Raw genomic sequence first — 18,503 nt, forward strand, 5'->3', positions numbered from 1 at the left:
TTGGATTTTCTTACTCTGGCTACTCCTTCGGCTGTAGTCCTCACAAACACGGAGGGCTCTGCACTCCTCATGTAAGTCCACATTTTATCAAACACTGCGATTTTAGATCTCTGCATAGAAAGCAAAGGGACCAGAGAAGATTAAGAAGGAGCCCTTAGAAGATTTGGACACAGCGAAAGGGAGGCGGAGACTTCCTGGTGCTAACACAGATAGAATCCAGGACACGGAAAAGCCTTCACCTTTTAACATTTTTAAAAAATAAAAATCCCATTGCTATGAAGTATTAATTCCCTTTGCACTTGTGAAGACCTTGAACAATTTGCCGTGTCAATGAAATCACTGCTCTACTGCAGTAGTTAGAACCCAGAATAAATGAATCAATGAATGAATGAATAGAAAATATACTACAATACACACAGGATTTATGAAAGAGAAGATCAAAAGGATGTTCTTGTTACCCTAATGTAAATAATTCTAGCTTTAATTAGAGGTGGAACAGTAGTCTAGCTGCCTGATTAGGACCAGAAAACACTGAGATCCAAAGTTAGAGATCATGGGAGAAACATGAGAAGTGATGCTGCACAATTCTTTTAGACATTGTGGGGGTTAGTCTTGGTTGGCAACATCACTGGAATCACGGAAGAGATGACCCACTGGGCACATCGATAAGGCATGGCAGTTGAGCAATAACTGAGCTTACATCCTGATCAGGAAGTAGGAGGCAAGTGAGAGCCAACTAGGACAGGTATGGGCTTCGGCCTTCCGGAGGGACTCACCTTCCCCAACAAAGCACCTCCCCCAACCTTCTCAAACAGGTCTGCCAACTGAGAGCAAAGTATTCAAATACATGAGCCAATCGGGCCATTGTCATTTAAAACAGCTATGGTTGTAACAGCCAGATTATAGCAATGAGCCAATCTTACTAATTGCATAGTAATGAATTTTAATTCTATTTGTTCTGTCCCTCATGACCAACACAGACACTAACTGATAAATTTCGAGAATAATAACATCTTCTGAAATAAATATCCATTGACCATTTAAAACATTTCTTAAATAAACAGTAATTTTTCTTTTGAATATTTAATCATCCAGAATACTCTGTCTCAAGAGAAAGCTATTCTTTTCAAAAACAGAAAAGAAAGAAAAGAAATAGTGTTATTGAATGAATTTATATCTACAGAGAAATAGTAATAAAAACTGCATGGTACTGGCATAGAAGTAGAATGGCGGGTCAATGGAATTGAATAGAAGACCCAGAAATAAACCCACACAACTACAGATACTTAATTTTTGACAAAGCAGCCAAAACCATACAATGGAAAAAAGACAACATCTACAACAAATGGTGCTGGTCTAACTGGATGTCTACATGTAGAAAAATGCAAATAGATGCATATTTATGATGCTGCACAAAACTAAAGTCCAAGTGGATCAAAGACCACAACATAAAACCAGAAACACTAAACCTGTTAGAAGAAAAAGTGGGGAAGAGTCTTGAACTCATTGGCACAGGAGACAACTTCCTGAACAGAACACCAAAAGCACAGGCTCTAAGAGCAACAATCAATAAATGGGACCTCACAAAACTGAAAAGCATCTGTAAAGCAAAGGACACTGTCATCAGAAAAAATGACAGCCTACAGATTGGGAAAGGATCTTCACCAACCCTATATCTAACAGAAGGCTAATATCCAAAGTATATTAAGAACTTAAGTTAAAGACCAACAAACCAAAAATAATCCAATTAAAAATGGGGTACAGAGCTAAATAGAGAATTCTCAGTAGAGGAATATTGAACAACAGAGAAACACTTGAAATGCTCAATGTCCTTAGTCATCAGGGAGATGCAAATCAAAACAACCCTGAGGTTTCACCTGACACCCATCAGAATGGCTCAGATCAAAAACTCAAGTGACAACACATGCTGGAGAGGTTGTGGAGAAAGGGGAACCCTCCCCCATTGCTGGTGGGAATGTAAAGTTGTACAACCACTTTGGAAATCAATCTGGTGCTTTCTCAGACAATTAGGAACAGTGCTTCCTCAAGATCCAGCTATACGACTCCTAGGCATGTATCCTAAATATGCTCAAGTATACAATAAGGACATTTGCTCAGCCATGTTCTTAGAAGCTTTATTCAAAAAAACCAGCATCTGGAAACAACCCAGATGTCCCTCAACTGAGGAATGGATACAGAATTTGTTATACAGTTACACAATGGAATACTACTAAAAAAATTAAAAACAAGGAAATCATGAAATTTGCAGGCAAATGGTGGGAACTACAAAAGATCATCCCAAGTGAGGTAACTCAGAAGCAGAAAGACACACATGGTATATACTCACTTATAAGTAGATATGAGATCTGTAATATAGGATATACCTTCTGAATCTGTACACCTAATGAAGCTAAGCAAGAAGGAAGACCCTGGGTAAGATGCTCAATTCCTCACTCAGAAAGACAAATGGGGCAGACATCAGAAAAGAGAGAAAACAGAGAACAGGACAGGATCCTACCACAGAGGGCCTCTGAAAGATTCTACCCTGCAGGGTATTGAAGCAGAGGCTGAGACTCATAGCCAAATTTTAGGCAGAGTGCAGGAAATCTTATGAAAGAGGGGGAGACAGAAAGACCTGGAGGGGACAGGAACTCCACAAAGAGAAAAACAGAACCAAAAATTCTGGGCACAGGTATCTTTTCTGATTTCAACCAAGAAACATGCATGGAGATAACCTAGAACTCCTGCACAGATGTAACCCATGGCAGCTCAATGTCCAAGTGTGTTCTCTACTAATGAGAACAGGGACTGTCTCTGACATGAACACATAGGCTTGCTCTTTGATTACCTCTCCCCCTCTCCCCCGGAAGGGGAGCAGCCTTACCAGGCTACAGAGGAAGACAATGCAGCCAGCCTTGATGAGACCTGATAGGCTAGGGTCTGATGGGAAGGAGAGGAGGACCTCCCTTATCAGTGGACTTGGGGAGAAGCATGGGAGGAGAAGAGGGAGGGAGGGAGGGAGTGGTTGCAAAGTGTTGAGGAGGGGGCTTCAGTTGGGATACACAGTGAATAAACTGTAATTAACATATACATAAATTTAATAAATAAATAAAAATAAAAGAAATATCCATTAACCATATAAAACATTTCTTAAATAAACAGTAATGTTTCTTTTGAATATTTAATCGTCAGAATACTCTGTCCCAAGAGTGAGTTATTATTTTCAATAATAGATAAGAAAGAAATAGTGTTATTGAATGAATATGTATCACAAAAATCAGTTCACTTTAAGACAAAGACAGACTTAAAAGGAGACCTATAATACTTTCCACAAAAAGCTAAAAGCACCTTTATAGGGATTGAAAGGTCAAACAATTTTATATCTACATATTTTTCCTTGCACAGTTCTCACAAATGACTTTAATCCCCTTTAGTAGGTAACTTTGAGTAATCCATTTTCTTATTCTAATATATGAATAGGAGCCGTAGGATACAAAATTAAAATTACAATCTTATTTTTAGCACTCATGAGACTTTGGTAAGGTCTTGTTATTTTATTCCACAGAAGTTTTCAGTTATAATCTTAAATTGACAGAAGTAAGGTGTGTCAATTCATCATAAATTGACGTAAGACAGACCTACAGCCTGGCCAAGGATGCCACCCCAGGAATCTAAGGAATCTAAGCAGCCTCTCACATGAACCTGTTTTAGCTTGGTGGAAAGTGCACCAAGCATAAGAGTAGTCTTTATCTCTGAGGCAGACACCTCTATGTCATTACTACTTCCCTAGGGACTGTTACCTATACAGGCTTGCTGCCCTTGCTGTCCAGTGCTCTATGGAATGAGAAGGGCCACATGCTCTCCCTTAAAATTTATTAATATTCTTCCCTCAATTACAGTTTCTATTAGCTGATAATTATTCTAAAGCATGCAGAATATTTCCATTACTGACTCTATTCTTTCTTGAAATCACAGATTTGGAATCATTCTCTGGTCAGCAGGCTCCTCTCTGTTATGACATTCAGCTCTAAGTATGCTCTTCCAGGAACTCAACAAAAGCCTTAACAAAATGCACAGCCTCTTGCAAGGAATAGGCTCTTTTAAAAAACACAAATTCATTGAATAGCTGGGGACTTGGTAACGAAAACCAATCTTTTCCTGTTGTTGAGAACTGATAATTTCTTCTTCCTGCCTTTTTTAAAATCTCTACTGCAATATTTCACTGTATTTGATTTTACTTGAATTGGCAGTTTCATTCAACTCCAGATTTTTCTGAAGTAAGTTCTCACAAAAATGTGATTGTCTAGACACTGGCAACAAAATGGAACCTAAAGGTTTCCAAATTAAATTAACGCAAGAATTTTATCAATTTATCCGCTTTATTTTTCAATTATTCCAAATTAGAAAAAACATCTCAGGTGCACTAAAGTATTAAATATCAAATTTCATAAATGTGGATTCCCTTTTCTTCCTATGAAATTTAAGAAATTTCCACTGCATGAGTGCATGATCTCTAAGCAGGACAATTATATTCAAAGAAAGGCTTTAACACAAAGCCTCCTAAAAAGTTGATATTTTCTGCACTGCTCTTTCCAGATCAGGCTAACCAGAGGTAGCAGAACAGACTTGTCCCAGACTGATTATGTCCTTAAAGCCTTCAGATGAATAAAATGCTTCCTCAGATGTTCTGTGGAATGGTGAGAAAATTAAAATGTCAGAGAAAGGAAGGCTGCCAACCAGGAGGAAATGACTCCGCATCTTTCTGGGTCATCTAGAGAAGAGGCAGGCATGCAGGATCTGGCAGCTGAGCAGACCGTCCTGCTGTCATCAATCCACACAACATGAAGTAGAGAAATCTGTAATAAACATGGCTAATCATGCATGAACATCTTCTCCGTGTGCACTGTGCTGCTTCTTCCTATGTATTGACACCCAGCATTTGTAATGCCCTTTTAGAAGCTTTTTATATATTTAGGCATGTGTGAAGAACTGTAAAGAATTTCTTCTATGGGTAACATCCTACAAATACAGAAGCATATATGACTACACTCAATTTCCAAAACATTTGAAAGCTGTGTATGTGTATGGCTGATATCTCAAAATCTACAGATGCATATTTCTGCCTGAATGAACACTGGTGATCTTGCTAACTCTAGCACAAATAACTGGCAGTACTGAAAAAAAAATAGAAAAAAAGGTATGTTTACAAATTAGAGAAATATCTATTTTATATGTCAGAAGTATCAAGAAATTATGCTGTGTCTTTGCATCACGCAAGAGGCAAATCTGAAAATTGTGTCATTACTGACACAGCACTTACTGTTTTGTAAGTGCGCCTGTAATGATTAGACTATGTTTATTTGTGATTGTATATATACATTTCATTGCAAATCGGCCATAGAAACCAGGATCTTGCATGTGCTATGCAAGAGCTCTGCTTCCGAGTTACACCCCTGGGGTCTAACTCCTACTGTGCATTTTTATTTTGAATACAGGTTTCCCTATTTTCCTGTGCTGGTTTTGAAATTATTCTGTAGCCCAGGAAGACCTCAAATTTCTAATCGTTCTCATTCCCTTTCCAAAATAGTTGAGATTAAAGGCATGCACTTCTCAAGCCCAAACAAAAAGTTTAGGTAAATGTAAATAATAAATTAGTGTAAATAATTTAATAATAAATAAATACATGTAAATAAATAAATGTAAGTAATTTAATGGCTTAAATACAGTGACAAAACATTCTGGCCTTAAGGATAATATCAGTTATTGTAACTCTCTGGTAACCATAATTGTTGAACTACGAAATACATATACTCACAGACACACAGACATAGACACACAAAGAGACACACACAGAGAAGCAGCCATAAACACACACACACAGAAGAAGGAATATTTCAAACTAATTCTTTCACTCTAGGGAGGAACAGTTGGATCCTATGTGTCTATCAGTTACACTGTTTCAAACTAAAGACTGTCTATGATGTTGAGTAACGACACTGTAGTTTAATGTATTAAGCTCAGAGCAATTCTTCTGTTTCCAATGAGAATAATTATACCAGCAATGGGGAACCTTTACTTTGACAATGGTTTGGCTTCTTTTTTTCTTCTTTCTTTTCTTTTATTCCTTCCTGACGCTAACAGCACTGACACATACCACTTGGTCAGAGAATGCCTGGTGTGCCTTGTCATCTCATGGGTGACACTCTCCCTCCCCATATGAAAGTCACCGGCTTTGTGGACTGGCCGACCTGTGGCAGACTCAGAGAAAGCCATTGCCTGCTCTAGATTTTAACTTGCTGTGGGAACATAACGAACACAGCTTTTGCAAAAAGATCATTTTCTAGGCAAAATTATAGAACTATGATCTGCCCTATTTTAATAAGGGGAAATTATCAAAATTGAAACTCTAAAAATAGTAGTTTATAGTTGAAATCCTGATTCTCTCCTAATTATAGGTATGCTACAACGGCACTCTAATTAAGTTGATTAGCAGCTGCACAGCAGGTCACGACAGCACGCTGGGATCCATAGAGAGCTCGGAGACCCACGGAGGTCACTTCTCGCCCCACAGCTCTCAGTTTTCACAAGACTGGACTCCACCTCCCTTCCTCAAAACACAACCTAAATACTGATCTTAATATGTTGATCAACACAGAAGAGAAACACAGAGCTTAAATTAGAAAATTTAGAGCTTATGTCACTCTTCTAAATCTACTATGGCCTTATCACCTTCAATAAAGTAATATTAACGTAATCTAAGTTAATATTAATTTTTTTACCTGAACTCTGAAAATACTTTAGGCTTCGACTGAAATAGCTAATATCACCATAATGCAAAAATGATCTTTATAAACTAGAAATTCAATGTAAGTTACTTTTACATTATTGAATTATTTTCCAAAACTAGCAGTTAAAATTACATGCATTTGTAAGAGATCCAAATTGTAGTTTGGAAATGGATATTCATCTTTAAATGTTCTTGAGTTTTATTTTTTTTTTAGCTATTATTTGAAATTTGGACAGTGTTCTCACTTCTTAAATTGTTTTCCCCAAACCTAAATACAAAGCTTTCTGTCACTAAGACAGAAAATTGCCTTTGTTACACTTAGATGCCCTAGTAAAATTAATAAAATTCCAAGATTTAAAGAATTTTAAAAAAGGGAAAGCTAGCAAGGCAATGGAATTTTTAGAAAACTTAATATCAGAACAATAAGGCAGAGAAGCACAATCATTCCTTCTCCCACAGGTAATTAGTTCTTCTCTGAGTCTTTGGTCAGGTAATAAATAAAACAGGAGGTCAGAAAACAAAATATGTGAGCATATCTTCTGTCCACAGCCCATTTTTGCTACTCCCTCTTCCTGGTTGACTGGCCTCATCACAATCAATTTAGCTAGTTTTAAGCATTCTTTGAATGTACCTCACATGAAAACTCAAAATTCCTATAGCTAAAAGAAACTTGAAGAAGAGCATAAACCCAACATTTTGTGGGGAACATTAACCTCAGGAAGGAAACAAGCATTTACTTTGCAAACTCTTTGTTTCCCAGAAATGTATAATTTCAACTATCCTCTGAGGATTCATGGGAAACTGCTGGCAGAACAAATATTTTTGTTTTTAAAATGTTTAAACTACGTTTTGTTCAATCTATCTTACATGATACCCAGGGGGTTGGAGTTTTTTGTTTAAAGGGGATCCAGAACCAAATTTCCTTATACTGAAGCATGAGGAAGGAATGAGATACCATGAACCAGACAGAAAGTTATAATATCCAGAAAAAAAAAAACCCACAAGAGTAGACACAAAAGGAAATCATTTCTAGTATTACATCGTATGACCCCATTATCCAATATAAATAGAAGTGGCAAGTGTGTCAAAAACTACTCATAGTCTAGCAGACTTTTGATCTAATCTAACTTGGAGAGATGAGCCTTAGAGAACAATAAATTTCAAGTCACAAACATGTCACGTATCTCAATGAAAGCATTACTGCTTTTCTGCTTTGATGGTCTGTGTTTTTATCTTAACTTTCCTTTACTGACAGGAAGAAAATAAATAGTTTGTAAGCACATCCAATCACACGGTTTCTTTCTCCAGCTAAGAAGAGCCGATTGCAATGCTGTTTGCACTGCCAAGGGTGTTTCAAGTTCCTTCCAGAGCTGCAGTAAGAGACTGTGAGGGCTCATTCACATTTCCACCATAACTGATGCTGTAGCTTCATTCATATAACCAAACATGGATGTGATCAAGTACAGAACATAGAAACTGGGAAAGAAAGCCAAAGACATGGCTGTAAAAGACAAAACAGCAAAGAGCCCTTTTATAACTCCCAGAGTACAGCAAGACCCCCAAATTATCTGCACAGTGGTTTGATAATACATAGAAATCAAACAATAACCGTTGCCTGTATGTATTCATCAGATTTGTGCTACTATAATGAAATGTACTAGAATAGAAATTTTATTTTTAAAAGCTTATTTGGTAAAAGTTTTGGAGGCTAAAAGCCCAAGACTGGACAACAACATCTGGCCTGTCTTTAGTGACGTCCTCCTTAGCTGTGTCATAACATGGTGGTAAAGAAAGCCAGAAATAGACACACACAGAAGAGGCCAAGTGCATGGGAGGCCTCATTTTATAACACTGTACAATCACAAGAATTAACCAGAGTCCCATAATATTCTTAATCGTTTCCCAAGGCAGCTTTAACATTGACCCAAGCACCTTCTAACTAGGCTCCATCTCTAAAAAAAAATCCCACCCCTTCACCATCCTCACCCTGGGACCAAGCTTCTAGCATATGAATCTTTGAGGGGACAATTCAAGCCATTTTCTAAACATCATCCTGAATTATCAGACTATGAGGCTAAAAAGACAACATTTTTCCTCCCTCTGGGAAATAACATCAGTAAAACAACAGTTTGCCTAAATGTTTGTGATAGTTTCTACATTAATGAAAGAAGCCTAAAGTAGGATCCCAAATCTTGTGCAAACATCACAGGTCTGTTATAACTGGGTTCTGCAAGGCACGGAGGTACTAAGCATAGGAGCAGCGATCCTCCTCAGCCAGGGCAGCCTTACTTTCTCATCTCTGTACTGAGCAATTTGAGAAAATGGTTGCTACCACAGTTAACCCAAAGTGACACCTGCAGCTCTAGGCAGATGCACACTCAATTGGAAGAGAATCTAGAAACAGCTGTGCTATTGTATGCCTCCATGGATAGCACCAATAAGGGATGGATAATAAATCCCTGTGTCACTCACACAGCTTAGTTACAGGAAAGCACATCTAAGCTTTTCAAATAAGTAAAAAAGCCCTACTAAGAATGACTACAGACCTATATTTTTAACTACTAAGTGTGCAGTCTTCTGATCTATTCTATTAAGTGACTGTTACTGTCAAGCCAGAGAAGAATATGAAAATGATCCATACTCACATAGTCATGGTTGTACGTTCAGAAATTATGCTAAATTATATTTAATAACAATCTGTGTCACAACTTTAAGGCAGAAGTTTCTGTTAGAACTTATTTTTCGCTCTCTCTGAGATGCGGATAAGATCACTGTCCTTCCTTTTCCATACACCCTACTTGCTGTGCAGTAGCTGTGGTTCTGCTCAAGCACATTTCTTCCCACCATAAATTGGGCCCAGCTGAAGATATCAGTCAGGATCAGAGAACACAGGAAATGCAGAAGACTGTTGAAATCACAATCTACTGTTTTGACATTTGGCATGTTGAAGGTCCTTGCCATAATCTTAGTGCAAACTGGCCACCATCTCACTCACACACTGGGATATGTTGTTACTATCAGATCATCTTTTGTCATATTTGTTGGCTTACTTAAATGCATCAGCTGTGTGGAAATATATTAAATGAATGAGTTTTTCTAAAAATGTAATGAGAGCATGAAAGAAACATTCTATCGCCAAAATTGTCTTATAATAGGTTAAAAGAAAATGTTAGGTATACAGATTTTAGTATGTTTACCCTATATTACACCTAAAGAAGCTAAACAAGAAGGAGGACCCTGGGTAAAATGAACAATCTTCACTCAGAAAGGCAAACAGAAAGGACATGGAAAGAGGGAGAAAACAGAGAACAGGACAGGAGCCTACCACAGAGGGCCTCTGAAAGACTCTACCCTGCAGGGTATTGAAGCAGATGCTGAGGCTCATAACCAAACTTTGGGCGGAGTACAGGGAATCTTATGAAAGAGGGGGGAGACAGAAAGACCTGGAGGGGACAGGACTGCCACAAGGAGGGCAACAGAACCAAAAAATCTGGGCACAGGGGTCTTTTCTGAGACTGATACTCCAACCAAGGACCATGCATGGAGATAACCTAGAACTCCTGCACAGATGTAGGCCATGGCAGTTCAGTGTCCAAGTGTGTTCCCTAGTAATGGGAACAGGGACTGTCTCTGACATGAATGCAGAGGCTGGCTCTTTGATCACCTACGCCCCCACCCCCTATCCCAAAGGGGAGCAGCCTTACCAGGCTACAGAGGAAGACAATGCATCCAGCCCTGATGAGACCTGATAGGCTAGGGTCAGATGGAAGGGGAGGAGGATCTCCCTTATCAGTGCACTTGGAGAGGGGCATGGGAGGAGATGAGGGAGGGAAAGTGGGATTGGGAGGGAATGAGGGAGAGGGCTACAGATTGGAAATAAAGTCATAACTGTAATTAATATAAACAATTAGAATTAAAAGCAAAAGAAAATATTAACCTATATCTAATAAATGCATTGTACTTGTGTTACTTACTTTAAATGCCATAAACTTCAATACTTTCCCTTAGAAGATTTTTATAGAAGCTTCGACATTTAAAGCTGAAAAGCTAATCTGCCTCTCAATTTTGAAATAACATACTGGATATGAGCATGAATTTCCTCATGATAAATTATGGATGATAGATGTGTCCATGCTTATACAACATGAAAGAAATTTGCAGTACTCTTTCCCTAGAAAACAATAGCCTACACTGTACTGGGTATCAATTTTGATCCCATTGAACATTTGTTAATTTTGATAAAATTCAGATTGTGTAGCAACATTATATTTTTTTCTCCTGAGAAATTAAAAATAAAAAAAAAACTTTGGAAGCACAGCTGTAGGTAGAGATCAGAAAGGTCTGAGACAGAGCTGGATCAGAAGTAGATACAGTGACAATCAGAGACAGCTGGTTCCATTTGTACAGCAGCTTTTCATGGACCATGGGAAGAAGTGTAGGGATAATTTATAAGGAATAAATTTAGGAAAAAAAAAAAAAAACCAAAACACAGACACTAAAAATCAGAACCACTTACCCTGAAAAACTCTTTAGTGGAGCCAGAGTCTAGTGTTCCATAAGCAATTTCTGTTTGCTTAGACAGATCCTCGGCACTTTCAATGGGAGACACCATCCTCTCTACAGTCAGGAAGGCAGCTAAGTTAGCCGTGTAGGAGGAGATTATGATCAGGGTAAAGAACCACCACACACCTCCAACAATGCGCCCAGAGAGGGATCTGATAACAAGTATGAAATGGATTCGTAAAGTGAAATGAATGATCTAGTATAAAAACAGGTTAACATTCATATGCAAATAACCACTTACAGCAGACTTCATTGACTACCTAGCAATGGATCTTTTTTTCTTAGGGGAAAGAGAAATTACTAATGCTTTGGGCAGGGAGGACTGAATAATGAGGTTGAGATCTGAGGATGTACACCCAAAGACCTGAACTCCATTATTGGGGTCTCCCCCTAATTACCGACCCAAATAGTTGATGGCATAAAATTCCACAAGAAAGCAACTTCAAGAAATATATAAGTAATCTATCCAATGTGCATAATACTTTGTCTACTCATTATATAAATAAGCGCAAACAAGAAAACCTGAAAGCAGCAGCAAAGTTCATAACAAAACAAATATTAAGAAAAAGTTTACACCATAAATGCAGCTTTAAACATAAGAGAAACCCTCCCTTTAATACACTCCATCCCCATCCCACAAATTCCATTAGGTTCTGGGTGTGCAAACACATAAGTATTTGATACAGTGCAGAAGAGAAATGGAAGAATGGAATGATACTCAAGTAAAACATAATTCTTAATGAACATGAATCGGATGCCTTGACTGTGGACTACTCTGTTCCTTTGTATTTCCTGCTCAAGAGAATAAAGACCACTCAACAAAAACAAATTACATGTTTAAAGGCTTAAAATTATGAACGCCTAATGTGAACCATATAACAACACAGCAGTATAATGTATCTGTACATATGATGTTTTAAAAAGCTTAACAGATTTTCAATATTTTACTTTAAATATTGAAGAAGCTAAATACAGCCATGTAGATATCAACAGGCATCTACTGTGTGTTATTTTAAAAGATTTTATGGGATTCTGCATATAGTTGAGAAATCTGAATTAGCATTTCCAAAATGTTAAAACATGAAAGTTGGTCAATTTGTAGGCATTGAATATAAATCAAATTTATAGGCAATGAGCATTAAGCAGTTCAGGCTTTGTTTGGTGCAGTAGACACAACATATCAGGCTTTGGTACGCTAGGCACAACATAAAATTGTGGATGATTTTGGTGGAATAAACCACTCACTCAATTGAAAAGGAGAAGCTAATTCCCAAAACTTTAAGATTTAGAACATGTCTTGCTTAAAATGAAAAACTGAAGGAATATAATTGAGCCTCCATAACAAAGTCAATACAAATGCAAATATTTAAATAAACAAGGTAGAAAGGGAAGATTAAAATATTTCTCACATGAAATCAGAATCAAGTATTCTATAAACACTGCTTCTGGAAAACCCTGGTAAAGACACATCCTCTCTCAAAATGTATGTGCTCTACCCATACAGCAGGATAACTGCAGGACACTCAGAGCATGGACTTTGAGCCTGGCTGCTCAGATCCCCAACACGGAGGTGGATTCCTGTGTCTGACACTGCACAAATCTCTTACCTGGTTAAGAATCGTGTATATGTATGTTATTCTGTTCTAGCCACACAGTAAACACTAGTTAATATCATTTTCTCTTATTGCAGTGCTTAAAATATTATTGAGATTAAATATGTCAATTTTCTTTTAATTTCATTAATTGTAAGATATAGAAAATAGTTTTCAACTTTATTCTTTATCTTAACTATTTTAAAGGAACAATTAATTTTCTGGGAGTTCATGGAAAGTTTTTATTAAGAGAAGGAAATTTCATTTTGAGTTGTGATGAAAGTAGCCATAATCAAAACTGTAAAGTTCTACGTTAGCTAACACATGCTGGAGAATTTTGATGCAGAAGCAATATTTTCTTCTTAACATGCATAAAATAATGATGTTTACATGGCTTATGATTCATATCTCGAGGTTTGTGGATATAAAAAACAAGCCAAATAATAAAAATAATCATTATGCCATATTGCTTTTCTAACTTCTATATTTCAAAACTTTTTTCTTTTTCTTTTTTTGTAATTTCAGGCATTTTTTTTCAGGCATGTAATTTACAGTCAATGAATTCAGTAAATCATCCTAGACTGCAATTCAAATGTCTCCTTTCAATATTCCTAATGAAGTTCCACAGCAGATTTTACTTGGAAAGAGATGATGGATGCATTTCTAGAAATATTTAAAAGGACTTTCTAAGTTACTGTTAATTTCTAGCACTTTTGTAAAGACAGTAGCACTCTCTGCTGCTGTGATCTACAGTGATGATTACTGCATTCTAAAATTTCTTCATTCTTTTCTTAAAATGATCACTCAAACGGCAATGCTAGGTACAGTTGTTAAGTATACATAAAACATAGGTCAAAAAAAGTACATTGTAATTTCTTAATGATGTGTTATATTTACATAGTCATGAGAATCAATACTAAGGAAAATGCTCTAACTAAAAGCCTGTGTTTTTACTAAGAAATAAACGTTATTTTGTGTACACTGTAGTGAATATTGAATAAAGAATGAAAACACAAAACAAAACATCCAATTTAGGGAGCAAGCTTGATAAAAGTGAGAAATTGTCTGAATGCCACAGTGGACCCTGGGATGTTCTAGCACAAGTGTGCCTTGCACTACAGTGACAAAAGGGAAAAAAAAATTCTGGTGCTTATCAAACTCTAGATAACAAAACAACTTTACTGCCATGTTGTGAGTGGGAGGTGAGAAGGTTCTCAGGCCTGGTCCATCTGTAGGAACACAGGGCAGCTATCCACCCCATCAGAACCCCTCCCCCCACCACTCTTCTGCTTATCCAAAAGATGGAGCATGATGTACGCCAGCTAATCACAACTGCCCTTTACTTAAAATGTGGATGCCACAACCAGTGGCCTTGCCAAACCATTAAACTTGTGTTTTATGGACCGGGGTGTTCTTTGACCCTCAATTTTGTTATTTTCTTCCTCATTGTAATAACAGATCTTCATATCTTTAACCTACTTAAGATAACTAAATAGGATGAGAGTCTGACCCTTCTACATTAACCCTTCTACCCTTCTACAGTAACCCTTCACAGGTTAACTGTGTACCTGGGACCGTGTGCTCATTCATGCATGCAATGCAAATATATGTGGAATATTTCTAAATCAGGGAACCTCTAAAGAGACTTCATTGTGAATACAGAGCAAAGATTTTTCTTTTTTAAAAATTCACAGAGTTCAGTTTTTTCTTTTTATGTGGATTTCATAATGTACTACCTTAATAGCTACTGACTATCAAAGAGTAGAGCTTTAATAATTTCTGCCTAGAGGCTATATTTTTCTATTCTTTGCCAGTGGAAGGTATTAAAACACTTAGAAGGCTATGAATTTTTGAAATGCTTATGTTCATTTTTAAATTAATTACTTGTAATTTTCAAGTACTCAAAAACTAACATTTTAATGAATTATCATCAAAAATTCACTTTTTCACTAGTAAAGATTATTATTGGAATCGTAGGAGGCTATTACAACTCAAACTGAACTTCCTCAAAAGATAAATAACATCTTGACTTTAAATGTTAATAACACACTAACAAAAATTAGATTTATTTGTTTGAAGAGATTCAGGTAGTTACCATTCATGTTGTAACATAAACAAAAGTCTTGTTGACTTGTGACAGATATGTGATAATTAGGAATGTTAGGCCTGAGATAATCCTATCCTGATGTGAATAGGAGTGTACGCACATGTGCCATTCAATATGCCACAGGCATTTCCAGCAAGTAGATGGTTTTCTGACTGCATTTCTAGATATTTGAAAAATGTGTGACCAACCTTTTAATCTAGAAGCCTAATGTTTAAAAGAGTTTAATAATCTCACTCTCACGTACCATTTTTATGAACTGATGTTAGGAAAATAAAGAGATGAGGTATGTACAAATGAAGTGCTGCCTAACTCGTTGACGCTGTAGAAAAATTGCTAACATCGCCCATTTTCCCATATACAGGTCTGTGGCTCAACACACAGATCACTGTAAAATGAGAATATGCAGCAAAAACACGGTACCCCTCCAAGCAGGCATGGAATGATAGGAACCTTATGCATTTTATAGCCTCTCCATGGTGTAAATAATTTCACCAGGGAAATACATGATCAACATTCAAGGAACATTGTTCAAGTATTTCACAGACTTATGCCGATGGTAAAATTTGCCCTCTAAGCATCTTAAAGTGCTTTGGCAAGTGGTCGGCAGCTGGTGACATCTTTATGGTGAATTCATAAACACCATGAATATCCACTTGAGACCTAAAATGCACAAAGTTGAAGCAGGTGAGTGACCAACCTTGGCGAAATATCGCATCCTTGCTGCATAAAGGCACCCAAGGAAAACCAGAGACTATTAAAAATCCCAAATTCATTAGTTGATTCACTACTTTGTGTTTCTCTTCCATCTTCAAATTCCTCAGTGTGCCACTCGTAGGGGCTAAATCTGCTGACCAGGAATAAAACTACACTGACCCCAATGTAGGCAAACACAATGCACATCCAGATCTCATAGGCTAAAGGATCAAGAAAGGAAAACACTCCTGGTTTGGACTTCTGAGGCTTCTTGATCATGATAGAGATTCCAAGGCTCATGAAGGGCTTGGAGAAGTCAATCACCTCTTCTCTCACAAGGGTGATAGTTAATGGAGCAATTGCAATATCAGCTTTCTGTAAAGGAAAGGAAGAAAAGTCACAGGATCCAGAATTATGGTTATGAAAGACAGATGGTTAAAACTTGGAATGGAAAGGGATTGAAATTAGAAAATGGCAATAATTATGTCTCTTGCACTAAAGAATAAGCAATATACAATGTATTTGAGCACCTTGTATTATAAATAAATAGTTGACCTGTCTGGCTTAATTAGAGTCATTACACATTTCATGTAGCACAACCTTGAAGTTTTAGGATATGTGCTTGAAGACAGGTCAAATGCATGTTTCAGTTAATCTTCAAATTTACTTCTTGCTTCTGCCTCAACCTTTCAAACTTTATCACAGAAATAAAACAGTTGTTTCTCTAGAGCATCATGGAATGTCAACAACCTGAGACATAGGTATTTTAAAAAGAAGAGTGGCCATTCTATCAACAATAGTTCAAAGTGAATTACTTTACCTTTAAAGTGATATATACTTACCCCATATACAAGTTCTCCAACCATACCATTCCAAATTTTGGTGTCTGCATCCCTGGCCCCATACTTGCCATCCCCAACAATAGTCAACTTGTACTTGAACCCACAATGCTTGGCAATTTCTGCAGCTAAGTCAACACAGTAGCCCTCATAACGCTCATTCCCTTCAAGCATCTCATGATTTTTCTTCATCATAACATATGGAGATTCCTATAAAAAGAAAATATGTTCACTGATTATCATATTGAATTATTTACATACTGCCATTATCTCAAAACTCCTGGCTTGATCATTGCTTGTCATATACAGTCACATATCAGACATATAGATAATATAGTAGATTGCTGAAAGAAAAATACATAAGCATAGTACTTCTACAACAAAGCTGCTTAAATCTGTACATTATTGATCATTAACAAGGTTTCTATCTAATCATATCAGAATAACACACCAAAAAGCTACTAGTATGGCTCCCTCATCTTATTTATACTTCTTAAGCATCAGAGGGAAATTTTTGCTAAACACTTATTATATTCACCTTTGGTCTACCTCACCCTTGTTCAGGGCTAAGTGAACACCAACCCCAAGACAGAGTTCAACCAAGTTCTATGTTACTGCTGTTCCAAATACAAACTTCGAGCAGGAAAAAGCTGCATGCACAATAATCCATAAACGGAAATGATCAGTGATCATTGTCAAGGTAGCATACTGATTCTACTCCTGAAAGCTTTGTGTGTCCTTTCATCTATGAGATGAAATATTCTAGAATAATGTTCCAAGTGCAGCCATGTAGACTCTCTCTAGAAGCACGTGAGAGAGTAAGATTCAGTGATCCAGCAAATCTAATATTGTCCACTTTGGAGTGTCATGGAATGTAAATCTAAATGAGAGAGTGGCTCCTCTCAATAGCATGATGCAAGTCTAACTCACACTCATTAAGAGAATTCCAGGTGCCACTAGTGTTTTATCTAAATCTTTATAAATGTATCTTTGTTTCCATCTCATGTTACAGGATAATGAATCCACAGATTTATAACCTCACTACTAACTAAAGCAGTGCACAATCCTTTTATCTCAAAACTGTGTCTCTTAATGAATTCCACTTTCTCTATCTCCTTTGCTCAGCATTGTGTCCTTGTGATCCACATTTCCCTTCTTCAATACAAATCCTAGATGTTCTACCTCTAGACAAGCTTTGTCTCCATCTCTCATATTCATGTATTTGGACTGGGCACAGGGACACCACTATATTCAAATGAAGGGTACAAAGGAGATCATCCTTGCCTTTAAGAAGTCTATCTCCCTTATGAAGAAAAGGAGGTTAACAGCATTATTAGGTGTACCAAATGGGAGGGTGGAGATGAGCCAGAGTGGGGTGAGATTTGAAAGGAAATGTGAAGAACAAGACCTTGCTCCGCTGTTCACCTGTGTCAGCAGCAGGATACTGCTTAGCTGCCAAGGTAGACCTCAGCCTCCTAGTGGATGAGAACATTCTGAATGCCACAGTTTAGCCTAGGTGTACTCTTTTCCATGTGAGAATGCAGCAAATGGCACACTGATACCTAGGCAACGAGTTAAACATTGTGAAATTTGTGTGGTAATGTTACTATCCTAAAACATAAAAAGGAGCTCTCCAAGAAAATGCTTTGAGTAAAGAAAACCAGAGTTTATTACCAGTATTGTGGTGACAACCACAGTTTTATTTTCAAGCCCGGATGTGTCATTTCCAGAAGGAAGCTCAGTTAGGGTGACAACCATTTTATCCACTTCACTCCAGTACCCGATCTGAAAAAGGTCACAGCTGATAAACGTGGAGAACTGACCTGTCTTTGTGTAAAACATCTGATGCTTTTACTGTGCCTGCATCCGAACTAATGGCCTTATTAGCCAGAATTCTAAACAACAGCAAAAATGTTACCTTC

At 37.3% G+C, this 18,503-nt stretch overlaps 1 protein-coding gene across 7 annotated transcripts in view; it reads right to left on the minus strand.

Moving 5' to 3' along the window:
* Window positions 1-18,503, minus strand: part of Gria2 (glutamate ionotropic receptor AMPA type subunit 2) — a 130,647-nt gene that overhangs the window by 11,289 nt on the left and 100,855 nt on the right. For all 7 annotated transcript variants that reach the window (XM_060378475.1, XM_060378474.1, XM_060378479.1 and 4 more), the window contains exons 9-13: window positions 18,256-18,366; window positions 16,585-16,791; window positions 15,747-16,117; window positions 11,304-11,502; window positions 1-110 (exon numbers count right to left, since the gene is read on the minus strand). The exon at window positions 1-110 is cut by the window's left edge and continues 138 nt beyond it. In XM_060378475.1, the coding sequence (XP_060234458.1) occupies window positions 1-110; window positions 11,304-11,502; window positions 15,747-16,117; window positions 16,585-16,791; window positions 18,256-18,366 (998 nt within the window). The remainder of the gene's footprint in view (window positions 111-11,303; window positions 11,503-15,746; window positions 16,118-16,584; window positions 16,792-18,255; window positions 18,367-18,503) is intronic.

The sequence above is a fragment of the Meriones unguiculatus genome, chromosome 2, assembly GCF_030254825.1.
Source record: "Meriones unguiculatus strain TT.TT164.6M chromosome 2, Bangor_MerUng_6.1, whole genome shotgun sequence".
NCBI classification, from domain to species: domain Eukaryota; kingdom Metazoa; phylum Chordata; class Mammalia; order Rodentia; family Muridae; genus Meriones; species Meriones unguiculatus.